Source organism: Malus sylvestris, chromosome 15 (assembly GCF_916048215.2).
Source record: "Malus sylvestris chromosome 15, drMalSylv7.2, whole genome shotgun sequence".
Classification (NCBI taxonomy): Eukaryota; Viridiplantae; Streptophyta; class Magnoliopsida; order Rosales; family Rosaceae; genus Malus; species Malus sylvestris.
In genome coordinates, this window is record NC_062274.1 from 21,570,293 (window position 1) to 21,589,851 (window position 19,559).

Consider the following 19,559-nt stretch of genomic DNA (forward strand, 5'->3'; position numbering starts at 1 on the left):
TTTGACGCCAAGTGGGCCGAGCTGGAGGGGTGGTTGGCTGGCTGGAAATGGCCAGCCAGCTGGCCTAATTTTGGGGTTTTGGCCTGGTGGGGTTCACAACCCTTTTAGCCTAGCCCTTGGTTGGAGACAGTTTTCGTGTCATTCCGAGCTATTCCTTTAGCTATTTGACAGGGTCGGTTGGAGATGGCCTTAGTTCACTCTCTAAGGTGACATATCAAATAATATACGTGCATTTTTTGTTGTACCAATTAAGTAATGCGCTCGTCGGGATGCATCCTCTGCGCCCAGGACATATTCGGATGCACTATATTTGTCTAGGACATGAATGTTTCAACTTGCTCGTTATCTCAATATGCCAAGGTGAAGCATTCGTGTGAGTGAACCATTCAAAGTCCAGTGACATAATAAAGATGTGTTTGCATCATTTCAATTCCATGTATGAAATGAGGCACTAAACATCAATCATAATGTCAAAAAGCAACTCTAGTCATGGTTTTAACCATGCTAGTTGCTTAAGATGCGTCTCTGGACTGCATCTTCTTTGTGCACTTCTAATTGAAACATCATTTCCGGTTAGAGCAATTTTAGGCGTGGACTAAAGCAGTTCCATTTCTGCATTCTAGTATAGCTTCTCATTTCTAGGCTATCTAGTCTTTGCAAGATCCTTCAAACTTCGTCTTCAAACTTCAAGCTACGCCCCCTATGTACCCTACCCTCAAGGTTTTTGGCTAACTTGAACTCTATATATAGTGGTTTAGGCAATATAAGTTTGTTTCTCATCCTTTGAGAGAACATCTAGGTGCATCACCTCATATTATGTTGCCTTTCTTTCTCTTTTCATTGCTCATCCTTAAGGGATGTCTCTAGTCCACATCAAGGTGGCCAATAGAGAGGACAATGGTTCCACCGTGATATTAAAGAACTCTCTTCATTTAATCACACAAGTATTTTCAAAATTTCGCTTAACGAACACAATTAAGTCTAAGTTAATTTATGATCGCTCATATCAATATCAAGTGCATCATAGAATTCTTTTCAACTTGCATAAGACAAAAATTTTATAGTCGCATATCATATGACATAGCGCTCCATACTATTATTGTCAATTGTCATGAGATAATATAGAAAAAATTTATTGTTTCTCTCACTTTACTTGAAATGCATATCCTAGTATTAAGGCATTTCTTTCTCTTCCAAGATGACCTTGAGTTCAGGAGTGGCCCATATGGTGACATCCAAGAACTTCTATATATAAGTCCCACTAGGACAAACTGAGAAGTTTCTAAGAACTCGATCAAACTCCATAGCATCTTAATTTTCTTTGCCTGTGTCTCACATCCAACTTGGAGATCAACTCGTATTTGAAGTGAAATCATAAAAGAAAAGGTGGTGCTCGTGAGTCTCCACATGACGCGACAACTACTATAGTGTCTTTGTTTTAGTAAAGTAAATAAATAATAAAAAGGGAATTGTGGATTCTTGCACAATACATTTTTATGTATGTTATGGCTTATGTAGTTTCGAGCCACATCCAGTATTGATGAAAGTTCTCAGCTCATATATCAATTGAATGGCGAAAAACAAGAGCTATTAGCTCTAATACCACTATTAGAAACATATGAATATGCAACATATATAAGTACTCAAGATTTAGGGATTATACTTAGCAGAAAAACCTTGAGTCAAACAACCGTCTTGTTCTTACAACCGTCTCGAGCGAGGAACCACGAACACACATGAATTGGGACTTTCATGTACAAGTTTGAGACATAGGGCGGTGAGTTGGCTACTTGGAATTGCTTCTAAGAGTTTCCTCTTAAGTCTCCCCCTCCATCTTGGTGAACCGAGTGTTTGGGAGAGTTTTGTGAGTGAGGAGGAAATTCCTTAAGACCTCTATTATAGTGGTCTAGCTAGGGTTTAGGGTGAAGGCTTGGAGGCTAAGGCAAGCCCATAATACCAAGCATATTCCTTGTATTTTAATTATAACAAATAATTAAAGATGTTATCATAATCCATCTCCTATTTGGTGGATTATGTTTATTTATAATCTAAATAAATAAAACTAACAGTTTCTACCCAACCTTTCATCCCTTCTAATGGCCCTTGCCCTCTTCCACATCCGAGCATTTCTTATCCGCGCAAAAGATCTTCAGAATCTGATTGAGCTTGTGAGACTGTTGAGCAATCACATTTGTTGTTGAGGGACTTTAACTCATAACTATGTCGTATCCATCACGGAAAGAGTCCATGCCTTCAGTGAGAAGTTGCCAGAATAGTCCCCCAGCAGCTGCTCCTCCTCTTTTCGTCGAAAAGTATATCTTGGAGTACACGGTGTTAAAGAGCAAGTCTCTTTGGTAAGTGCTGAAACCGAGATCTTTCCAAGACTTCCCAAACTCTGCAATGTATATCGGCTTTTGAAGAATGTTCTGTGCAACTTGGATGTGGGTGTTGAGCCAGTTGTTCAAGAAAGCGACCTGATGTTTATCATTAGAGCTACCCAACCTGCTCAAGCAAAAACCGGCATAAGTACACCGCTAAGAAAGTTGACATGATCCTGCAAGTTAAGGAATGTTTACCATTGATCAGGATAAGAATGAATTGTTGTGAAATCGATCCCAGGAATCCTATTATTCGCGATAAAGTCTGTTCCAATATTATAACCAGGATTGAGACTCATCTTCTGAGGTATTTCTTGTCCATAAAATCCCTCTAGACCAACTTCCAATAAGTGGTTTCTATCTATTGACTTCACATGTGAAGCCATTTCCTTTATCCAAGCTTGTTAGTATGAACACCAATTAGTAGAAATCTGACATGAAATGAAAAAATCCATCTTAAATTAGAAATGCACAGCACATAAAAGTGGTAGCTCTCTCAAATGCATTTATTCTAATTCTCGAGGAGAAAAACTTATGTAGGGGCAACCTCATCACGTCATTTATAAGGCAGCTCTCTCAAAAGCATGGGACCCCCTGTATTTTAGTCTCACCTAACTCCACATTCGTCCCACCCAATGTGAAAGTTATCCTAGTCAGACATCCTTATCCTCTATAAGAGCTATGATTAGTTTATATTTTTGCTTTTCCTAGAAACTTGGTTTAAGAAAGAGGAAATTTGATAGCCATTTTTTTTTTAACCTGAATAGTCCTTCCTGAAGGATCTGATGAGCATCTAGGCTCATTAATAAGTTCCCAGGCCATAATTGTTGGGTCATCTTTGTAATGAACTCCAATGTAGCTGTTATATCTGTTAACAACAGTCTGAAAAAAATATTGATCAAAATTAGAAATGAAGATCATGCATATTCATAAACAGAAAAGGCTCTTCGCATACTCTCAAGGCTCGTTTGGTTCTTAGGATCGGATTTGGATTGGATAATATATTTATACCCAAGGTTTGTTGAGTAACTAGTACCTTCAACATAAGTTGGATTTTATGAGTTATCCAATCTAATCCTAGAGACTATACGAACACTGATTGCTTTCACTTACGGTACATGTTTCTTGTAGTAACCCTTCACAACAAGGTTCCTAAAGAAATCATCATCAGATGTGAGGTACTGCCCTTTCCTTCTTGCCCAATTCACATACTGCTTTCTTCCTCCAAAGTTCTCATAGTTGTTCACCAAGCTTAATATCATCTTAATCTCATACCTTCTGACATCAGCTATCACAAAATCCAACCCCTTCAAACCAAATTACTAAAATCACCATCAGTGCAAACTTCAAAAATCTTTGGCGCCAGTGCTGCCTAAGATTGGATTAGATAACTCAACAAATTAAAAGTACGTTGAAGGAAGAAAATGCCTAGGGTTAGATGGATCACTCGTGAATGAAACTCAACTCATTCAATCCACACAAAATGGTAGGATCAACACCTTCTAGTTATAAACTAATCCATCTAATTCCTTCATTTGGGACAAACTTTAATAGTTGGCCTTCATTTCTTACTTCAGCATACCTTGAGGCCTTGTTTGGTAACTACGAGTGAACTGGAATAGGTAACTCACTGTATGCATACTTCAATATAGTGTGTTATCCATTCCAATCCAATTGTAAAGACCAAACAAGGCCTAGTTCAGTGAGTTATCCAATCCAATCATAGGGGCCGAGAGCAACAGATAGGAAAAACAAAGAGTAAAGCAGACCAAGTATGAGAGGAAGAACCTTAAACATGTGCTCGTTGTAGGAGCCAGGGGAGAACTGAAGAGGCATGTAACCTCCATCACTGAAAGCCCAAGTTCTAGTCACGGTGAGTCCGTGGCTAGTTGCTTCGCGGAAAGCAGACGAGACTTTGTGCCTCTGAGATGGGTCAGAAGCCACATACATGAGCCAGTAGCCATTGAAGCCGTTTGCATAGTAAGGGTTGTCGTTGAGAAGAAAATGCACTCCCCTTACTCTGATGAAATCATCACCTGCTGCTGAAACATGGATGGGACTAATAAAACATTGTTGGTGTATTATAATTGCTAAAAGAAGAGCAATAGAAGGATGCTTCGTCTTCTCTAAAATGTAGATGTAATGTTATTGCAGTTGGATAAAAAGCTTGGAGGTGAATTTGGTTGTCTTGTTTTACAATTGCAAATGTGCAAATAAATAGAGAAGAAGGAAACTAGTCACCCATGCAGCAGAGCAGAGGAACCGCCGAATTGGGTAGGGGCATATGTGACAAGTCACCTATTTTTAAGACATATGCAAGGAGAATGATTTAAATAACATGGGTACACCATTACGTTTGCATCTTGTGTCAATGAAATAAGAAATGTGTAAAGTTTTGTCCTTATGTCATTGTGTTATAGGTATGGAACGTCACATGATGTGTACCCGTATCTTGTAAATTGTTCACATACACAGAAAATCCTTGCATTAAGGTTTATTTGGTGCCACTTCATTCGTTCGCCAAGACACACACGACACGAGGGGGGATTCCCTATATTTAGGTTTTATTCCATGCCACGTCATCTCTCCGCCCTAGACACACACAAGGGAATCCCAAGTGCAAGGACCAGAAAAAACGGGCGCTCTAAGCTTCGCCCATGCGCGTTTAGGAAGATTGGCAGCAAACCATCCACCCAACCCTACCCACCTAGCGGTCGTCCATCTTACAACCTTTTTATGTGTATTTTGAGCAGACCAATGACGTAACACAAAAGACCCTAATCAAGAATCTCTCAAAATCAGTAATACTAGTACGGTTACGAGTTACAATACAAGAAACAAGTATAGTATTGCTGAAAAGTTCCATTTTTTTCTCTACTACATTTGGGGATCAATTCGTGGTTTGTATACAACTTACTAAACAGACAACAAAAAGCACCAATGCTTGATTTATATATGACTTACTATCGATTCAATGTCTTCTCATTTTCGTTGTTTATGAAAATTTGAAACCAACACCCATTCGGGCATATTTTTTACTTTAATTTGTTTTAAAGTTTTAACTTTTTATGTTTCCTTATCTACCCACCAGGGCCACCAAACGCATTATCATTTTCTAGGAAAGTTTTTCGCACAACATTTATCTGTTTGACTCTTTGGCTTCTTTTATTTCTGTCAAAATTTGACTCTTTGGCTTTGGCCTACATTAAATTGGCGCCATTTGCGGGTCTTGACATGGTGGTGACACGTGGCAAGTCAAAGTCATGTCTGACCATCACTTAAAGTGATGATGCCTCCCACCGTTCAACTGCCTCAAACATCCCACGTCATGGGAAACTCACCTACACTACTGGGATGCCATTGCAACGCAAGTGGCATCGTGGGAGTGTAGGGTTTAATACTTGCCTTTATATTATTAAATCGGAATGTCACAATGGCACACTAACTGCATACGGAATATATGCCACCTTCGTTCTGGGCCATTGTGCATATGTTTGAACAGTGACATGCATCTCTACAAAGCCTGGGATAAACAAGATTAGAGGGCTTACTGAGCCCACTTGTGTGTGAGAGAAATAGGGAGAGGGAGGGAGAGAGAGAGAGAGAGAGACTGAAGGGGGTTCTACAAGTAACAAAATCTTTGGCTCTGGGAAAATGCCATTGCTTTACAGCCTTACAGGAATGCTTGCGACTATCTTCCCAATGAGATTACAATATACCCTACTCCAGATAACAAAAAGAAACGGGAGGCATCTACGTTAATCAACGACATCAAAACCATCTCAGAGATAACATACAATTTTGTGGCAAAATGATACGGCCATCGTCACTTGTGTACTCCAATGGATACGGATTGGCCCTGACATCATAATGTTTGAATTTGACCCCCATAGCCATAATTCTTCAAAAGCACTTCGTCTTGCCGCCAATTCTCTTTAACCTTCACCACAACCTGTTTAAAGCATGAATAATAGTCCTGTAAGGCGCATATTTTCTATATATGACATGACGAATGAAGTAAAAGTGAGGAGATAATGCAGCAGCTAAACTGCCCACAGTGATTGAATGCATTAAGCGCAGGACAATGGCCAATTAAAGGATAAAGTTAACATAGTTTGTGCACAAAGATTGTTCATGGTGTAACTTGGCACCTCTAGGAAGACTTTCTTCTGCAAGAAATTTTCTATGTCGAGCCGCGCAGCTGTTGCAAGTAGTTTCAGAGCTCTCCCTTCCTACGAAATTATTCAGGGCACAAAATCAGCATACGAGCTATCTCTTCCTACAGTGATGGCACATGAAAGCTCTGTGGCTTTGTGTGATACATACCTTTACAACCCATATTAAATCTTTGATCAAGAAAATAAATGATAAATTAATTTGAATATAATTTACACGTCCTTTTGCAAGCATTTGCACTTGAAAATTTCATCTTCCAGCTTATTATTTCATAATTGCTAAAAAAAGCAGACACAGTATTGCAACTGAAGATTACTTACTTTTCCAATAACAATGATCTTCTGTGAGTTTTTTTCAACGACAATTTCCACTTGTATAAAATCCTTCGCCATTGGCCTAGTTTTGTAGCTCACGACATTCACCTGGAGAAAAGAAACTATAAATATTATCATTTTATTCTGTTTCTTTCTAGGGATAAGATACCATTCTTCACAAGCCAAACCTTTTGAGCTTCTATACTACATACCTGACATGAATAAGGAATCTCTTTGCGGTACTGCATAAAGATCTTTTCTCGAACAATTTCGGATACAAAGAATCTTTCTGGGTGCTCACTGACAATGTCCTGAGGACTCATAGGGAATAAAGATAAGTATTTCCATAATGAAAATAGCACTTGTGGATATTCTTGACATCTAAATATACACTTTGAATAAGCATACGGAAGATGGATTTTTACTCCTGCTTAAAAAGAACTAACTTTCAAAAGTTCTACACTGATATAGTTTTCTTCTTTGGGATGGAAAGCATTGTGAAACTAATGCCAGAAAACCTACAACTGAAGCTATTTTCTTTTATTAATTCTATGTTCCCTTAGAATGGAGGTCTGATTGTATAGATAGTCTTATGACATTCATAACCATTTTGCAATTTCGACACAACTTGTGATGGTTGGGATAAGGCAAGAATAGAACATTCGCAACCATAAAATAGGAACACCATTAAGAAATTCAGTTTCAAAAGAAAGGAAAGGCAACCATGAGTCTATAACATGAAATTCCAAGTACCTTCGGATAATATGCTGGCCCAAAAGGAAGTTTTGATAAAATCCATTGCTTGACGTCTTCCACTCCCTGTCCAAGTTTGGCACTCACGGGTATGACCTCATCAACGTTTGTAAATTTCTCATACCACTGTAAAAGATGTAATTCTTATTTAGGCTCAACAGGAAGCTTAAACAACAAGATCCAGAATTACGTGTGTAGTTAGTTATACACGTAAACAAATACTGACCTCTAGTTTCTTTGCAATTTCACCAGGTTTAATCAAATCCTTCTTATTCATAACCAACAAAATGGGTGGCAAGCTTTCCGTCAGGTTACCCATGCCTTCTTCCAGCACTTCATCAATCTAGAAATGAGAAAACGATCTAAGGACAAGATGGTAAAGTTTCATAGGTAAATCCTACAAATGAAGAAGCATACTTTTTCAGGCACTTTACATGCATCAACAAGAACAACTACACAATCCGCATTAACCGCAGCACTGCGAACATTCTTCATCATCATCGAATCCAACTTGTGCATTCTCTTCTCCATAACACCCGGTGTGTCATAAAGTATCATCTGCAAACAAATCAATGTCAGAGCCATATGCTTTACCAAAACTTCCGAAACCATCAATAGAGTATTATTTCTGTCCAAACCAAGATACTAGTCGGCTCTTATTTATAAGAGACTACAAAATTAAATCTTGAACCTAAAAATATGAATCCTGAATCACTGCTCGGGGAACCATCAAATGGGTACACCTCAAACCCTCAGAAACTTAACCGCATTTACCATTTCCATTATGTTTCCTTATATGCCAAGTAACCAAACTACACCGTGGTTATAGTTTATAACAACATATGAACCACAACATTTCTCACAGCTTTCAATGAGACTTTAATACAAATACACATAAACAACTGAAACAAAACCAACAATAATATCAGCTACCTGATAGTCTGTGCCAGAACATATACCGAGAATTCGATGCCGGGTAGTCTGAGGTTTATCAGTAACAATGGACAACTTCTGACCAACCATTTGATTCGAGAGCGTACTCTTTCCCACATTCGGCTTCCCCAGCACAGCCACGTACCCTGCATTTTTCACTCAATCAAATCCACAATGCCAACTCTTAAATAAAACCCAAAATTCCTCTGCTAAAATTAAACAAAACCCAGAAGATATTTTATCATTTTCTTACCGCTCCGATGATTCGGGTCAGCGGCATCTTCGAGCTCCTCCATCTCGTACTCATCCAGCAAAGCCATGTTTCTGTCTGGCTTCTCACTCAGAGACAGCAACGACGACTCGTCCTCCGAGAAATCGTACTCTTCTTCTTCCTCCTCCTCTGCATCTTCTTCTTCTTCATGGGCTTGTTCTTGTTCGGTGATCCCGAACCGTTGATTTGTGGCTGCATACGCAAGTTTTGGGGTCCAATTTCTTCGATATTTTGACTGGAATTGTGGGTTTATAGAGAAATGGGCGAAGAGAGAGGTGTGGTGGTCTTGGGTTGCGAGGAATTTGGAGTGGCGGTAGTGGGTGAGGGGGTTTTCTCTGGGAGGAATTGCGGACATGTGCAGAACTAGCTCCATTGTCGGAGCTCCGGAGTTTCTGATGATTCTCTTCCCACTCTGTCATATCATACCTGTGGATAAACCCTGGAACGGCGCCGTTTTTTTTTCCCATTTTTTTCTACCGTTTTCTCTGGAACCTATATTCACGTTATTATTGTATTCAAATTACCTTTCGTTATTAGATAAATTTAACTTCAGAGATTTGTATATAATAAATGGACATAAATTTCATAATTTAAATTCATTCAACGCAACAGAATAAATAAAACGTTAAACATTACCACCACTTGATAATGATGAGCAAAATTACCCATTTCAATTTTTTTTTCTTTTCCCTTTGACAAAATAATGATAACTCTCGAAATGTAAGAAACCAAATATATTTGGTTTACGAACTAAAAACATATAAACAACCTACAACTTTCCATTTGGGTGAACGAAAAGCCGAATTAATCAGGTCGTTAAGATTAAGCCCAAGCATGATTCCCTTCAAAAGGGTAACTGGTCAGCGAGAAACTAATTCGGATAAGTCGGTTGCATGATTCCCTCCACGGTAATAGGGCAGAAAATTGCTGAATCAAACTGCGAAAACCCAATTCGGTTCAAACTGAAATTGCAAAAACATGGAATACGGGCAAATCAAACTGCAGGTCAAATAGCCTTCGACCAAAAATTCCAAGGGTTGTGTAGCACCGTGAACAAGCACTATTTCTAAAACTGAATACTTATCGGGCAAACAAATTGTGTATAATTGCTTTGAGACAACCCAAAGCTTCAAACTTTATGACTTCCTAATTGTGATCTATAAACCTTCCAATATGCCAGTAAGGGCCAAAACTTGAACTATTTGCTGTAGAAACGTACATCCTCAGATCAAAGGAAAATCTGACTTGTAAAAGAGCGAGAGAATGTTAATCCACAAAGGGTGTGGCATATTAAAAGACCTTTTACTTTCTCCTCCTGTTTTATGGCATAGGGTCACGGTTGCTACGTAAAGTTGTTATCATTTGCCTGCATCACTCCTTTCAGGAACCTCAGAATCAAAGCTTGGCGATCCCCTGCTAGACGGGATATATGAGTATGCCAAGGCTGCAGTGCCAAGAGTAAGGGCAGTAGCGATTGAGCCCCATACCCATCTTTGTCTTCTTTCCCTTCTCTCCCTGTCACGCCGTGCCATCTCTACATGAGAAGAAAAAAAAACCAGAGAAACTTAGGTGAGCTAATTATGTGAGGTAGATAAAGGCCGTACCCAGTGCACAAGGCTCCCGTTTTACGCAGGGTCTGGGAGAGGTGAATGTCGGCTAGCCTTACCTCCATTTATGGAGAGACTGCTCCCAAGTCTCGAACCCGAGACCTACCGCTCATGGGCGAAGGCACTTGCCATCGCACCAAGTGCGACCTCTAATTATGTGAGGTAGATCCAAGGACTAAATTATGCACATTAGGAAGGTGCACAGATGCAGTTTAGTCAATATTTGGGCACAGAGAGAACAGTTAAAATTTACTTCCATATAGAATATTTCCAGTTACATTCCCGTCAAGGACTGGGTTCCTGTATTATTTTTAAATGCATCCCACAAACTAATAAAACAATATTTTCCACCTAATAGAGGGTTCCGGGTTAAACACAGGGAAGAGGACAAAGTTCGACTGAGGTAGGCATTGGAAATGATCTGATTTAATAAACAATAGAATAACTAAAGCCTCAGAAATCAGGAAATAAACAAGTGGCATAAGGTATAGAAATCTCACCGAGAACATCCTGATTCCTCTGAACCATTTCCTGATTCATAGCCTCATAGTTACGAAGTTTGTCCATCAACCGAGCAATCTCAAAGTTCTTTGACTCAACCTGAGCTTCCATCTCCATCTCCATCTCAGCCCTTACCAATCCCCTCCCAATAGTATTTGATACAAACCTAGCAAGATAAACTTGTTGGTACAGATCTTCTGCAGGATCAGAACCTAGTTGCTCGTGACCACTGGCAACGGTGGGATCTTTAGGGAGTGTGAATCCTACAAGAGATAATTGTTCCCTAATCCTCTGCCACTGCCCTCGCATGTTATTCAAGGATTCTTCTACTTGCTTCCGCTTCTCTATCTCCATTATGAGGCTCAATCTCATTTCACGCAATTCAACTTCAAGGTCAGAAACAGAAAGCTGCTGCCCTTGCCCGCTCTCAGATGAAAGTTCTACACAAAGTAACAATAAAAGTCTTTATTATTGTAGTGCATAGTAGAACAAGGTGGCTTACAGAACATTAAAAGATTAAGCATACAAAACTTGGAAACCCTTTTGTAATTTAAAACCGAACTTCTGAACAGGAGAAACGAAGTGTTCTTTTAATGCATAACCTAAACAAAAAGCTCTCAAACACACACAAGACATGAATAGAATGTCATAATTTAATCTCTCCTCCTATGCAATTTCAAAATTCACATGGTTGGGTATCTCTAGAGAACCAGCATGTGAATGCCTTTAATCATAATTAGCAATTTAGTAGTAATCTCATGAATAATGAACCATTTATATGTCATGTAGACAGAGATGTCAATTTTCAGCAACAGTATGACACAACACAAACCCTTTATGAAAATAAACTGGAAAGGATTAACTTTCAAGAAAACACGAAACAGTAACACAACTTGAACCCAATAAGAAATAACAAGCTAGGATTAACTACTACGTATGGTAGGACGAGTTAGAGTAAACTATTAATTGATATGAATCCAAATATAATACAAATTATTAACAAGAATATCAAACACACTAGATTAGTTCTCGCTAGTGCTTGGATCAGGTGGCTTTTACTTTATGAAGATATGAGAAATGAGTTTGGTTCAAAATGAAAATCCTGTTCTTGAGTTTCTAATTCATGAGATATGCATGTCAACCAAAACACGACAGAGTTAACAAATGGGTCAAATTGCACATGCTCAACACAAATCTAGATTTACATAAGAGATGAAAATATACGAGTATGACCCGCCAAATTGCACATCCCTACACATATAGAGGGGGGAAAATAAATATACATCATATTCTATGTAAAGATACCAAACTATGGCAAAATCAGCATACTCCAATCTTCAATCATGATGCTCAATTAATTCACAGATATACGGACAAAGCACAATCAAGAAAAATTAATAATCAAATGAAAGGAAATAAAATTAACCAAAAAAGCAAAGCTACATACCATCCCAAGCATCATAAAATTCCCCCATGGGTGTACTGGTCTGTGCAGAACGCTCTGCCCCAAAATTTCCCTCTCCATCAGTGTTGTAACTTGCGACACTCATGGAGTCTTTCGGATCAACGAAATCTTCACGTTCACTATCTCTCCCTGGACTCATGGCAACTTGCTTCAACAAATCATCTTCCCTAGCAGAACCATTACTCAGTTCCACATTACTGCTTCTCTTGTTGGACGCATAGAAGTTATCTTCATGCTCGCTACTACTACCTAGTTCCACATTACTGCCTCTAAGTTGCCCATTACTGCTCACGAAATGATGGACACCGTTCGAATGACGCACTTCAACAGGCTTCGAAAAAGTAAAAGTATTCAAATCATCAACAGGTGAATTTGCCACCTTTGCCTCTGCGTTGCTGACATTCCCATTGAGCTTCACCACCTTGGCCTCCACACGGTTGACATCCCCATTGAGCTTCTCTCCACCTCCAGCTTTTTGGTGCAAGGACACATCCTGCTCCGAGTAACTCTTCATAAGCCTTGGACCACGGCGCTTGTGGTTGATGATGTAAGGCGAGGGAGGAAATGAAGTGGGCAAATCCGGGAGCGGTGTGGCCTCCGGAGTAGCATAGAGGGCCGGCCTAATCTGAGGTCGATGAGGCCTCTTCTCCACAACGGAGGTGCTGTTCCTCCTCTCCAGCTTGGAGTCAGGAACCGGCATTGAACTCGAAAAAGGCTTCGAATTGGAATTTGGAAGAGATGACATGTCAGCAGATTTGGAAGAAGCTCCAGGTTCTAACAACCTATCTAAAGCTATGACAGTGAAAGTCGGCATGGCTCTGCATCATCAATTCATCATCATCAAAAAAATCCAAATCAACAAAAAATAAATAAAACCCTAGCTGTGCAGTTATAATCCTAATATTAAACACTTATAATCCGATTCATTTTCTTCAAGATAATAAAAACCTAAGCCGCACAAATTCCGATTTCAAGAACAATAAACAGAATAATCATAAATAAATAAATAAGCAAATAAATCGAATCTGGAAGAATCCTAACGCTATGTTTGGTTGCCGAGAAAAAAAAAATCAGAAAATCCTCCAGGTTTTGGGGAGACGCCGATTCTCAGCCGCCTCAGCCGCCAAACACAAACAAAAATACACATAAAAAACATGAAATGAAAACTAGATGCAGAAACAGAAAAGTAAGATCGGAGATAGAGTAAGATGCATACCAGGGAGGAGAAAGAGAGAGATAGAGAGAGAAAGAGGGGGTTCAGGTGAGAGGAAGAAGGGGAAGGACGATGGGGAGGAGAGAGGAGAGGGTGCAATTGCAATTGCAGAGCTGAAACATTATCGAGATTTTTAGGTTTTATGGGGTTTCATCAGAAATAATCACCACCGCCCTTCTTCTTCCTTTCACCAAATGAGAGAAAATATTTGAGCCTCCGAGTTGGTTGGTACTTGGGCGGGTCTTGCAATCTATCGCAACGACCGCCTCTTTTTCTGAGAGCTTCTCTTGCTCGCTATTTGAGCCTCCTTCTCACACGGTCCCCGCAAATATTTGAAACGTCCCATTTCCTATTCCTACAAGTGTACATCAAGCTTTTGCAAATATTTCAAATTTACACAATGGTACTTTAACTTTTTCTGTTTTGCAATTACCATTTGTTCAAAGAGAGGGCATATAGTTTGTTGGTCAGACCGCCACTTAGGCCATCTCCAACCGAGGGCTAGCCAGATGACTCGTTTTAGCCCTCTAGCTCTTCAAGATATTAATATTTTAATGAACAATACAGGGTCATATTTGCCTCCATCTCCAACCGAGGGTCAAAGGGTCATAGAGCTCGTTTTAGCCCTGTCACAAAAAACCACCTTCAACAGAGGGTCAAAGGGTCATAGGACCAAACATAATTTATTATTTAAATTTAAAAACTACAACTTATATTTGAAAACTACAACTTAAATTTAAAAACAACATTAACTTAAATTTAAAAACTACAACAACTTAAATTTAATATCCATAATCAACATCATATTCATCATCCGCCATTGTAGGAGTATAGTCAAAGGTAAACAACTGCCGCCGAGTCATAATTTCTTTTTCTTCTTTTTTCTATCAAAATAGGCCTTACTCATTGGAGTGTAATTCGAAGTGTTCATTTCCATATTCTTATCATCCATCTCTTCTTGTATTTGTTTGGCCCGTTCTTCATGCCTACACTTCTTTTCTTCCGCCTCAAGGGCATTTTGCTCCGCCATTAATCGCAATGAGGCCGTCACTTCGTGTTAAGCAGCGTAATCATCATTTACCTTGCCATTTTCCTTCAACCTCCGTTCCTTGTTTCGTCCCATAGCCCTAGGTATGGAACCTTCACCAGAAGACGGATTTTCTACCCTTGTTTGTTGAATGGTAAGAGATCCATCTTCATCCATATCTGCAGCTGAGGATGCAATTTCGAACACCAGCGTAGGAGCTTTATGTTGAGGTGGATCTTTAAATAACACCCACCCTTTATAAATTTCCCAACAACTGTGAAATTGAAATGGTTTCGAGCTACTCTCCATATACAATTCCTCCGCTTGGTGTACCTAGAAAATATAATTACAAAAATTAAAGGAAATTAATTTATGAAATTAAATGTAATATAATTAAATATTTAAAATAAATTGTGAAAACACTTACTTCGTCGTAGTAATTAGAGCCGCTTTCATGTCTACTTGTGGCTGCTAACAATGCTTGATGCCATTTGTTCAAACTTGGCTGCAGATGTTTCTTCCATCTTGAAGAACAACTCCCGTGGTTTCGAATATTCAGTGGAGTGGTGTCTTCATAGAACTCTAAGTATTTTTTTGACACACGAGTCCAAACATCGTCATTTGTTTGACAATTCCCCTCACACTATCTTCTGACACCCATCTATAAGCCTTGCAAAGAGCTTCATCTTCTTTTCGAGTCCAAGCCCTACCTTTCATTGCAGACAAGGCCATTTGAAAATTATTGAAAAAATTGAAGGATAGATTTTTGAAAGAGGAAAGAAAATATGAGAATTGAAATGGTGAAAATTTTGTGATGAATTGTTTAGGTATTTATAGGAAAAAAAATTAGAATTTTTAAGAATTAAAAAAAAAAATTGGCCCAAAAAACCAAAAAAAAAAAAATTTAATCCAACAGTAACTGACGTCAGTTAGCTGTTGGATTCAAATTTTTGTTTAAGCATTCATGTCGGATATAACCGATAGGAATAAATTTATATTAAATATATTCCTGTCGGTTATATCCAACACGATTGCTGGAATTTCTGGCCAACCCTAGGTTGGCTAGCTGGCTGCATGCGGCCAGACCTTTGGCCCTTTCATATTCCATGGGATCCACGAACCCTTTGGCCTAGCCCTCGGTTGGAGACGGTTTTCGGACTATTTTCGACCCTCTGGCCCTCTGGACCTTTCAGTTGGAGATGGTTCGAAAATAACCCGAAAATCGTCTCCAATCGAGGGCTAGGCCAAATGGCTCGTAAGCCCTACGGGGACAAAAAAGGTCCAAAGGGCCAATCGGCTGGCCCAATCCAGCCAGCCCCTGGCCGGGCTGGATTTCAAATTTCCAATGGCTACTTGCTGAAGTCAGAAAGCAGTTTTTTTTTTTTTTTTTTTTTTTTTTTTTTTTTTACAAAAATCTTTAACTAAATGTTTTAAAAAAAGTTCCTCCCACATCTGATGTGAGACTCTCCCTTCTTTTCTTTTCTTTTTTTCACACTCCCTCTCCCACAACCGATGTGGGACTCCCACTTTTTTTTATTGTAACATCCCACATCGCCCAAGAGAGTGATCCTTAAATGTATATTCACATCCCTACCTAGCACAAAGCTTTTTGGGAGTTCACTGGTTTCTGGTTCCATCGGAATTCTGAAGTTAAGCGAGTAGCGCGCGAGGGCATTCCCATGATGGGTGACCCACTGGGAAGTTCTCGTGTGAGTTCTCAGAAACAAAACCGTGATGGCGTGGTCGGGTTCCTAAGCGGATAATATTGTGTTACGGTGGTGGAGCGGGCCCGGGATGTGGTGAACCCCGGGCCGGGATGTGACATTTTCTTTTCCTACTTCCTCTCACACACCCGATGTGGGACTCTCCCACCCACTTCCCTTTTTTTTTAAATACTCTAAATGAAACCTCTCACATTTGACTTGAAATATATAAGTTGTATTTTTTAAAATTTTAGTTGTAGTTGTTAAATTTAAGTTGTATTTTTTTAATTTTAGTTGTAGTTTTTAAATTTAAGTTCTTGTAGTTTTTAAATTTAAATAATAAATTATGTTTGGCCCCTTGACCCTCAGTTGGAAATGGTTTTTAGTGATAGAGCTAAAATGAGCCCTATAGCCCTTTGGCCCTCGATTGGAAATGGTAAGAAATATAGTCATGCACTGTTCATTAAAATATTAATTTATTGGAGGGCCAGAGGGCTAAAACGAGCCCTCTGGCCAGCCTTCGGTTGGAGATGGCCTTAGTACTACGGTTTAGTGGTATTTCTTTTTGCTTGTAAGTGAGAGGTCTTAGGTTCGATTCTCATCAAAGGCAATTGAAACACATTATTGCTAGCCCATTGTAAGACTAAACCCACCCCTTCCCTCTTAGTGTTAGATAATATCGATTGTTCAAAAAAGTTTGTTGGTCAGACCTTAAGTTACACAAAAACCCCTTATCCCACCTCATGCATGTAGGGTATACTTGGCAAACGAGTTGTGTTTGTGTCATACTCGTTATCTTAACAGATTGTGTTATGTTAAATCTAATATCTTAACGGGTTCTTGATAGGCGATCCAAAAAGGACTCAACTCGTTAATGGGTCGTGTCATTTCGTGTCAGTTTAATGGGTCATGCAAGAAATTATCATGTCTAATGTCTAGACTTGGCAAACTGGTCTTGTTCGTGTCGTCTACGTGTCATACCCATTATCTTAATGAGTGACTTGATAAAGACCCGCCTCGTTAACGGGTTAACAAAGAACCTATTATTTTTGCGTCGTTTAGTGTCAGGCTAACTAGTCGTGGTATATATTGCCAAACCTAATGTGGTGACCCGATCAAAAATAATTTGTGTACATGCATACGACTAGTTGGATACAAGAACCTCTTGTTTTTAAGGTCATTGTCATCATTTCACTCAACTACAAAATAGGTTTAATAAGTTAAAAAAAAAATTTTAAAAAATTAAAAAAAAAAAAAAAACTAAAGTGAAATTGTTGAGTTTTTTTCTTTGAGAAAAAAAAAATGTCGTGTAAACACCTGTTTTAGCTGCAATAAAGTGGGCGTGTATTGAGTTAATTAACTTCAACTTTCAAGTACTCAAGTAGTGAAAATGACATGTATCCTAAGATGGGATAGGTTTTCTTGAGAATAAGAGCAACTTCAAAGATTAAGACTCCGGCTAGGAGAGAGTGGATAAGAGAGCAACAAAATGAGGTTCAAAAAAACAGAACTGCATGCCATTTAAACTTTGAGGGTGACTATCACCTCCATTTGCATCAGAGAAGTATCCTGTAGAGATTTGATTATGATGTATTTGTTTTAATGTAGTTTGTTGCCTTTCGTAATGTTGTAGTTTGTTTGTGTTTATGCTTATCCAAAAATGTTGTACTTTGTGTTATTGATAAAGAAAAAAGTGTTGTGCTTTGTATTCAATTTTCTAGGTTAAAAAAATTCATAAAAAGTGATGAAATTTAAGATAACACACACATAAGTGATGAAATCTAACTTTGTCAAAATTTGAATTTTTTAGGTTGAAAAGTTCATAAAAAGATTTAAGATAACACGTCCAAAAATCAACTTAAGAAATGTTAAGACAAAAATAAAATTTATTGCGTTATCAAATTATTACATAAATAAATATATAACCTCATATAGAGCCCAAAAAATATATAGCCCCTCATTGAGAGAGATTCTTTTTAACAAACGATATTATCTATACTAACGGGAAGATGGTGTGTTTAGCCTCTGGTGTGTTTAGCCTCACAATGGGCTAGCACGGAGAGATTCTTTTTTAGAGTCCCAAAGATTCATAGGAGCTCTAAATTGGCCTATATCAACCACTTTTCTAGCCTCATATAGAGCCCTCATTGGGGATGCTCTAAGATATTATGAGAAGTTTAAGTGACAAATAGTGGCACAACATGATATTTAGGTGGTTATTGTAAAAACATTTCATTTATATCGCAATTTCTCAAAACTCGGAAAGTTCAGGCCCATTTGTGCAATTTTTCATTTGTTTTGGTCAAATGAGCCAGAAAAAAATGAAATTTCATTCCCAATGAGCCAGAAAATGAACTAGATCCACCACTGGGACTAGCAACTTCATTCCTTGGGTAGCATAAAATTGGGTTATATCTCGCCTCAAAAAACAGTGGGTCCTACAAAAAAGTAGTAACCTATGTGAGCAAAATTATATCACTATCCCTCTACTTGTGAATACACTTATACTCTTCTTTTATTCTTTTTTTTTTAAATTTTTTTTTCTTACATTTTTTTTTTTTGCAATCTGGCAAATTAATTATTTTTTTAAATTTCATAAGAATTAAAATTTTCAAATTGATTTAACGTTCATGGGCATTGATGGGTGAAATTTTAAAATAAATTTGTTTCAAAATTGTCTAATACTAATTTACCAATTAGTGCTAGGTAAATTGTTATGCTATACGTGAAAATCAATTATTTCAAAGGGCGAAGTGGGAGTTTGTATCTTTCAATAGATGAGATTGATATAAGAGAATATAATCCAATGAACAGTTCATAAGTGATGATATCTAACTTTATCACAATTTGAACATTTTTAGGTTGAAAGATTCATAAAAAAAATTTAAAAAAAATTTAAGATAGCACATCCAAAAATCAACTTAAGTAAAGTTAACACAAAAAAAAAAATCATCGCATAATCAAATTACTACATAAATAAATATAGCTCTATATAGAGCTCGAAAGAAATTGCCCCTCGTTGAGAGAGATTATTTTATAAAGCTCCAAAGATTCCTTTTGACCTCTAAAATGGACTATATCCATCACTTTTTCAGTCTCATAGAAAGCCCCTCACTAGGGATGCTCTTAGAATGAATGAGCTGGTTGTTAAGTGGGAATTGGGAAATTGGGAACCATTTAGGGATTTTGTTTTACCTCAATTGGTTTTGGACGTTTGA

At 38.3% G+C, this 19,559-nt stretch overlaps 2 protein-coding genes and 1 pseudogene across 2 annotated transcripts; all 3 read right to left on the reverse strand.

The window, feature by feature from the left end:
- Positions 1–1,477: 1,477 nt before the first annotated feature.
- LOC126602798 (mannan endo-1,4-beta-mannosidase 7-like) lies at positions 1,478–4,517 on the reverse strand (annotated as a pseudogene).
- A 1,481-nt stretch (positions 4,518–5,998) lies between these two features.
- On the reverse strand, positions 5,999–9,241 carry LOC126604779 (GTPase ERA-like, chloroplastic). The gene is made up of 9 exons (XM_050272091.1): positions 8,808–9,241; positions 8,555–8,700; positions 8,039–8,179; positions 7,848–7,964; positions 7,622–7,747; positions 7,081–7,179; positions 6,875–6,976; positions 6,530–6,610; positions 5,999–6,330 (listed from the first exon to the last, which is right to left on the reverse strand). Exons 1-9 carry the CDS (start codon positions 9,196–9,198, stop codon positions 6,244–6,246), a joined length of 1,290 nt encoding a protein of 429 aa, XP_050128048.1. The 5' UTR covers positions 9,199–9,241; the 3' UTR covers positions 5,999–6,243.
- Positions 9,242–9,809: 568 nt separating this feature from the next.
- On the reverse strand, positions 9,810–13,951 carry LOC126604778 (uncharacterized). The gene is made up of 4 exons (XM_050272090.1): positions 13,615–13,951; positions 12,381–13,216; positions 10,933–11,373; positions 9,810–10,359 (listed from the first exon to the last, which is right to left on the reverse strand). Exons 2-4 carry the CDS (start codon positions 13,210–13,212, stop codon positions 10,184–10,186), a joined length of 1,449 nt encoding a protein of 482 aa, XP_050128047.1. The 5' UTR covers positions 13,213–13,216; positions 13,615–13,951; the 3' UTR covers positions 9,810–10,183.
- Positions 13,952–19,559: the final 5,608 nt, after the last annotated feature.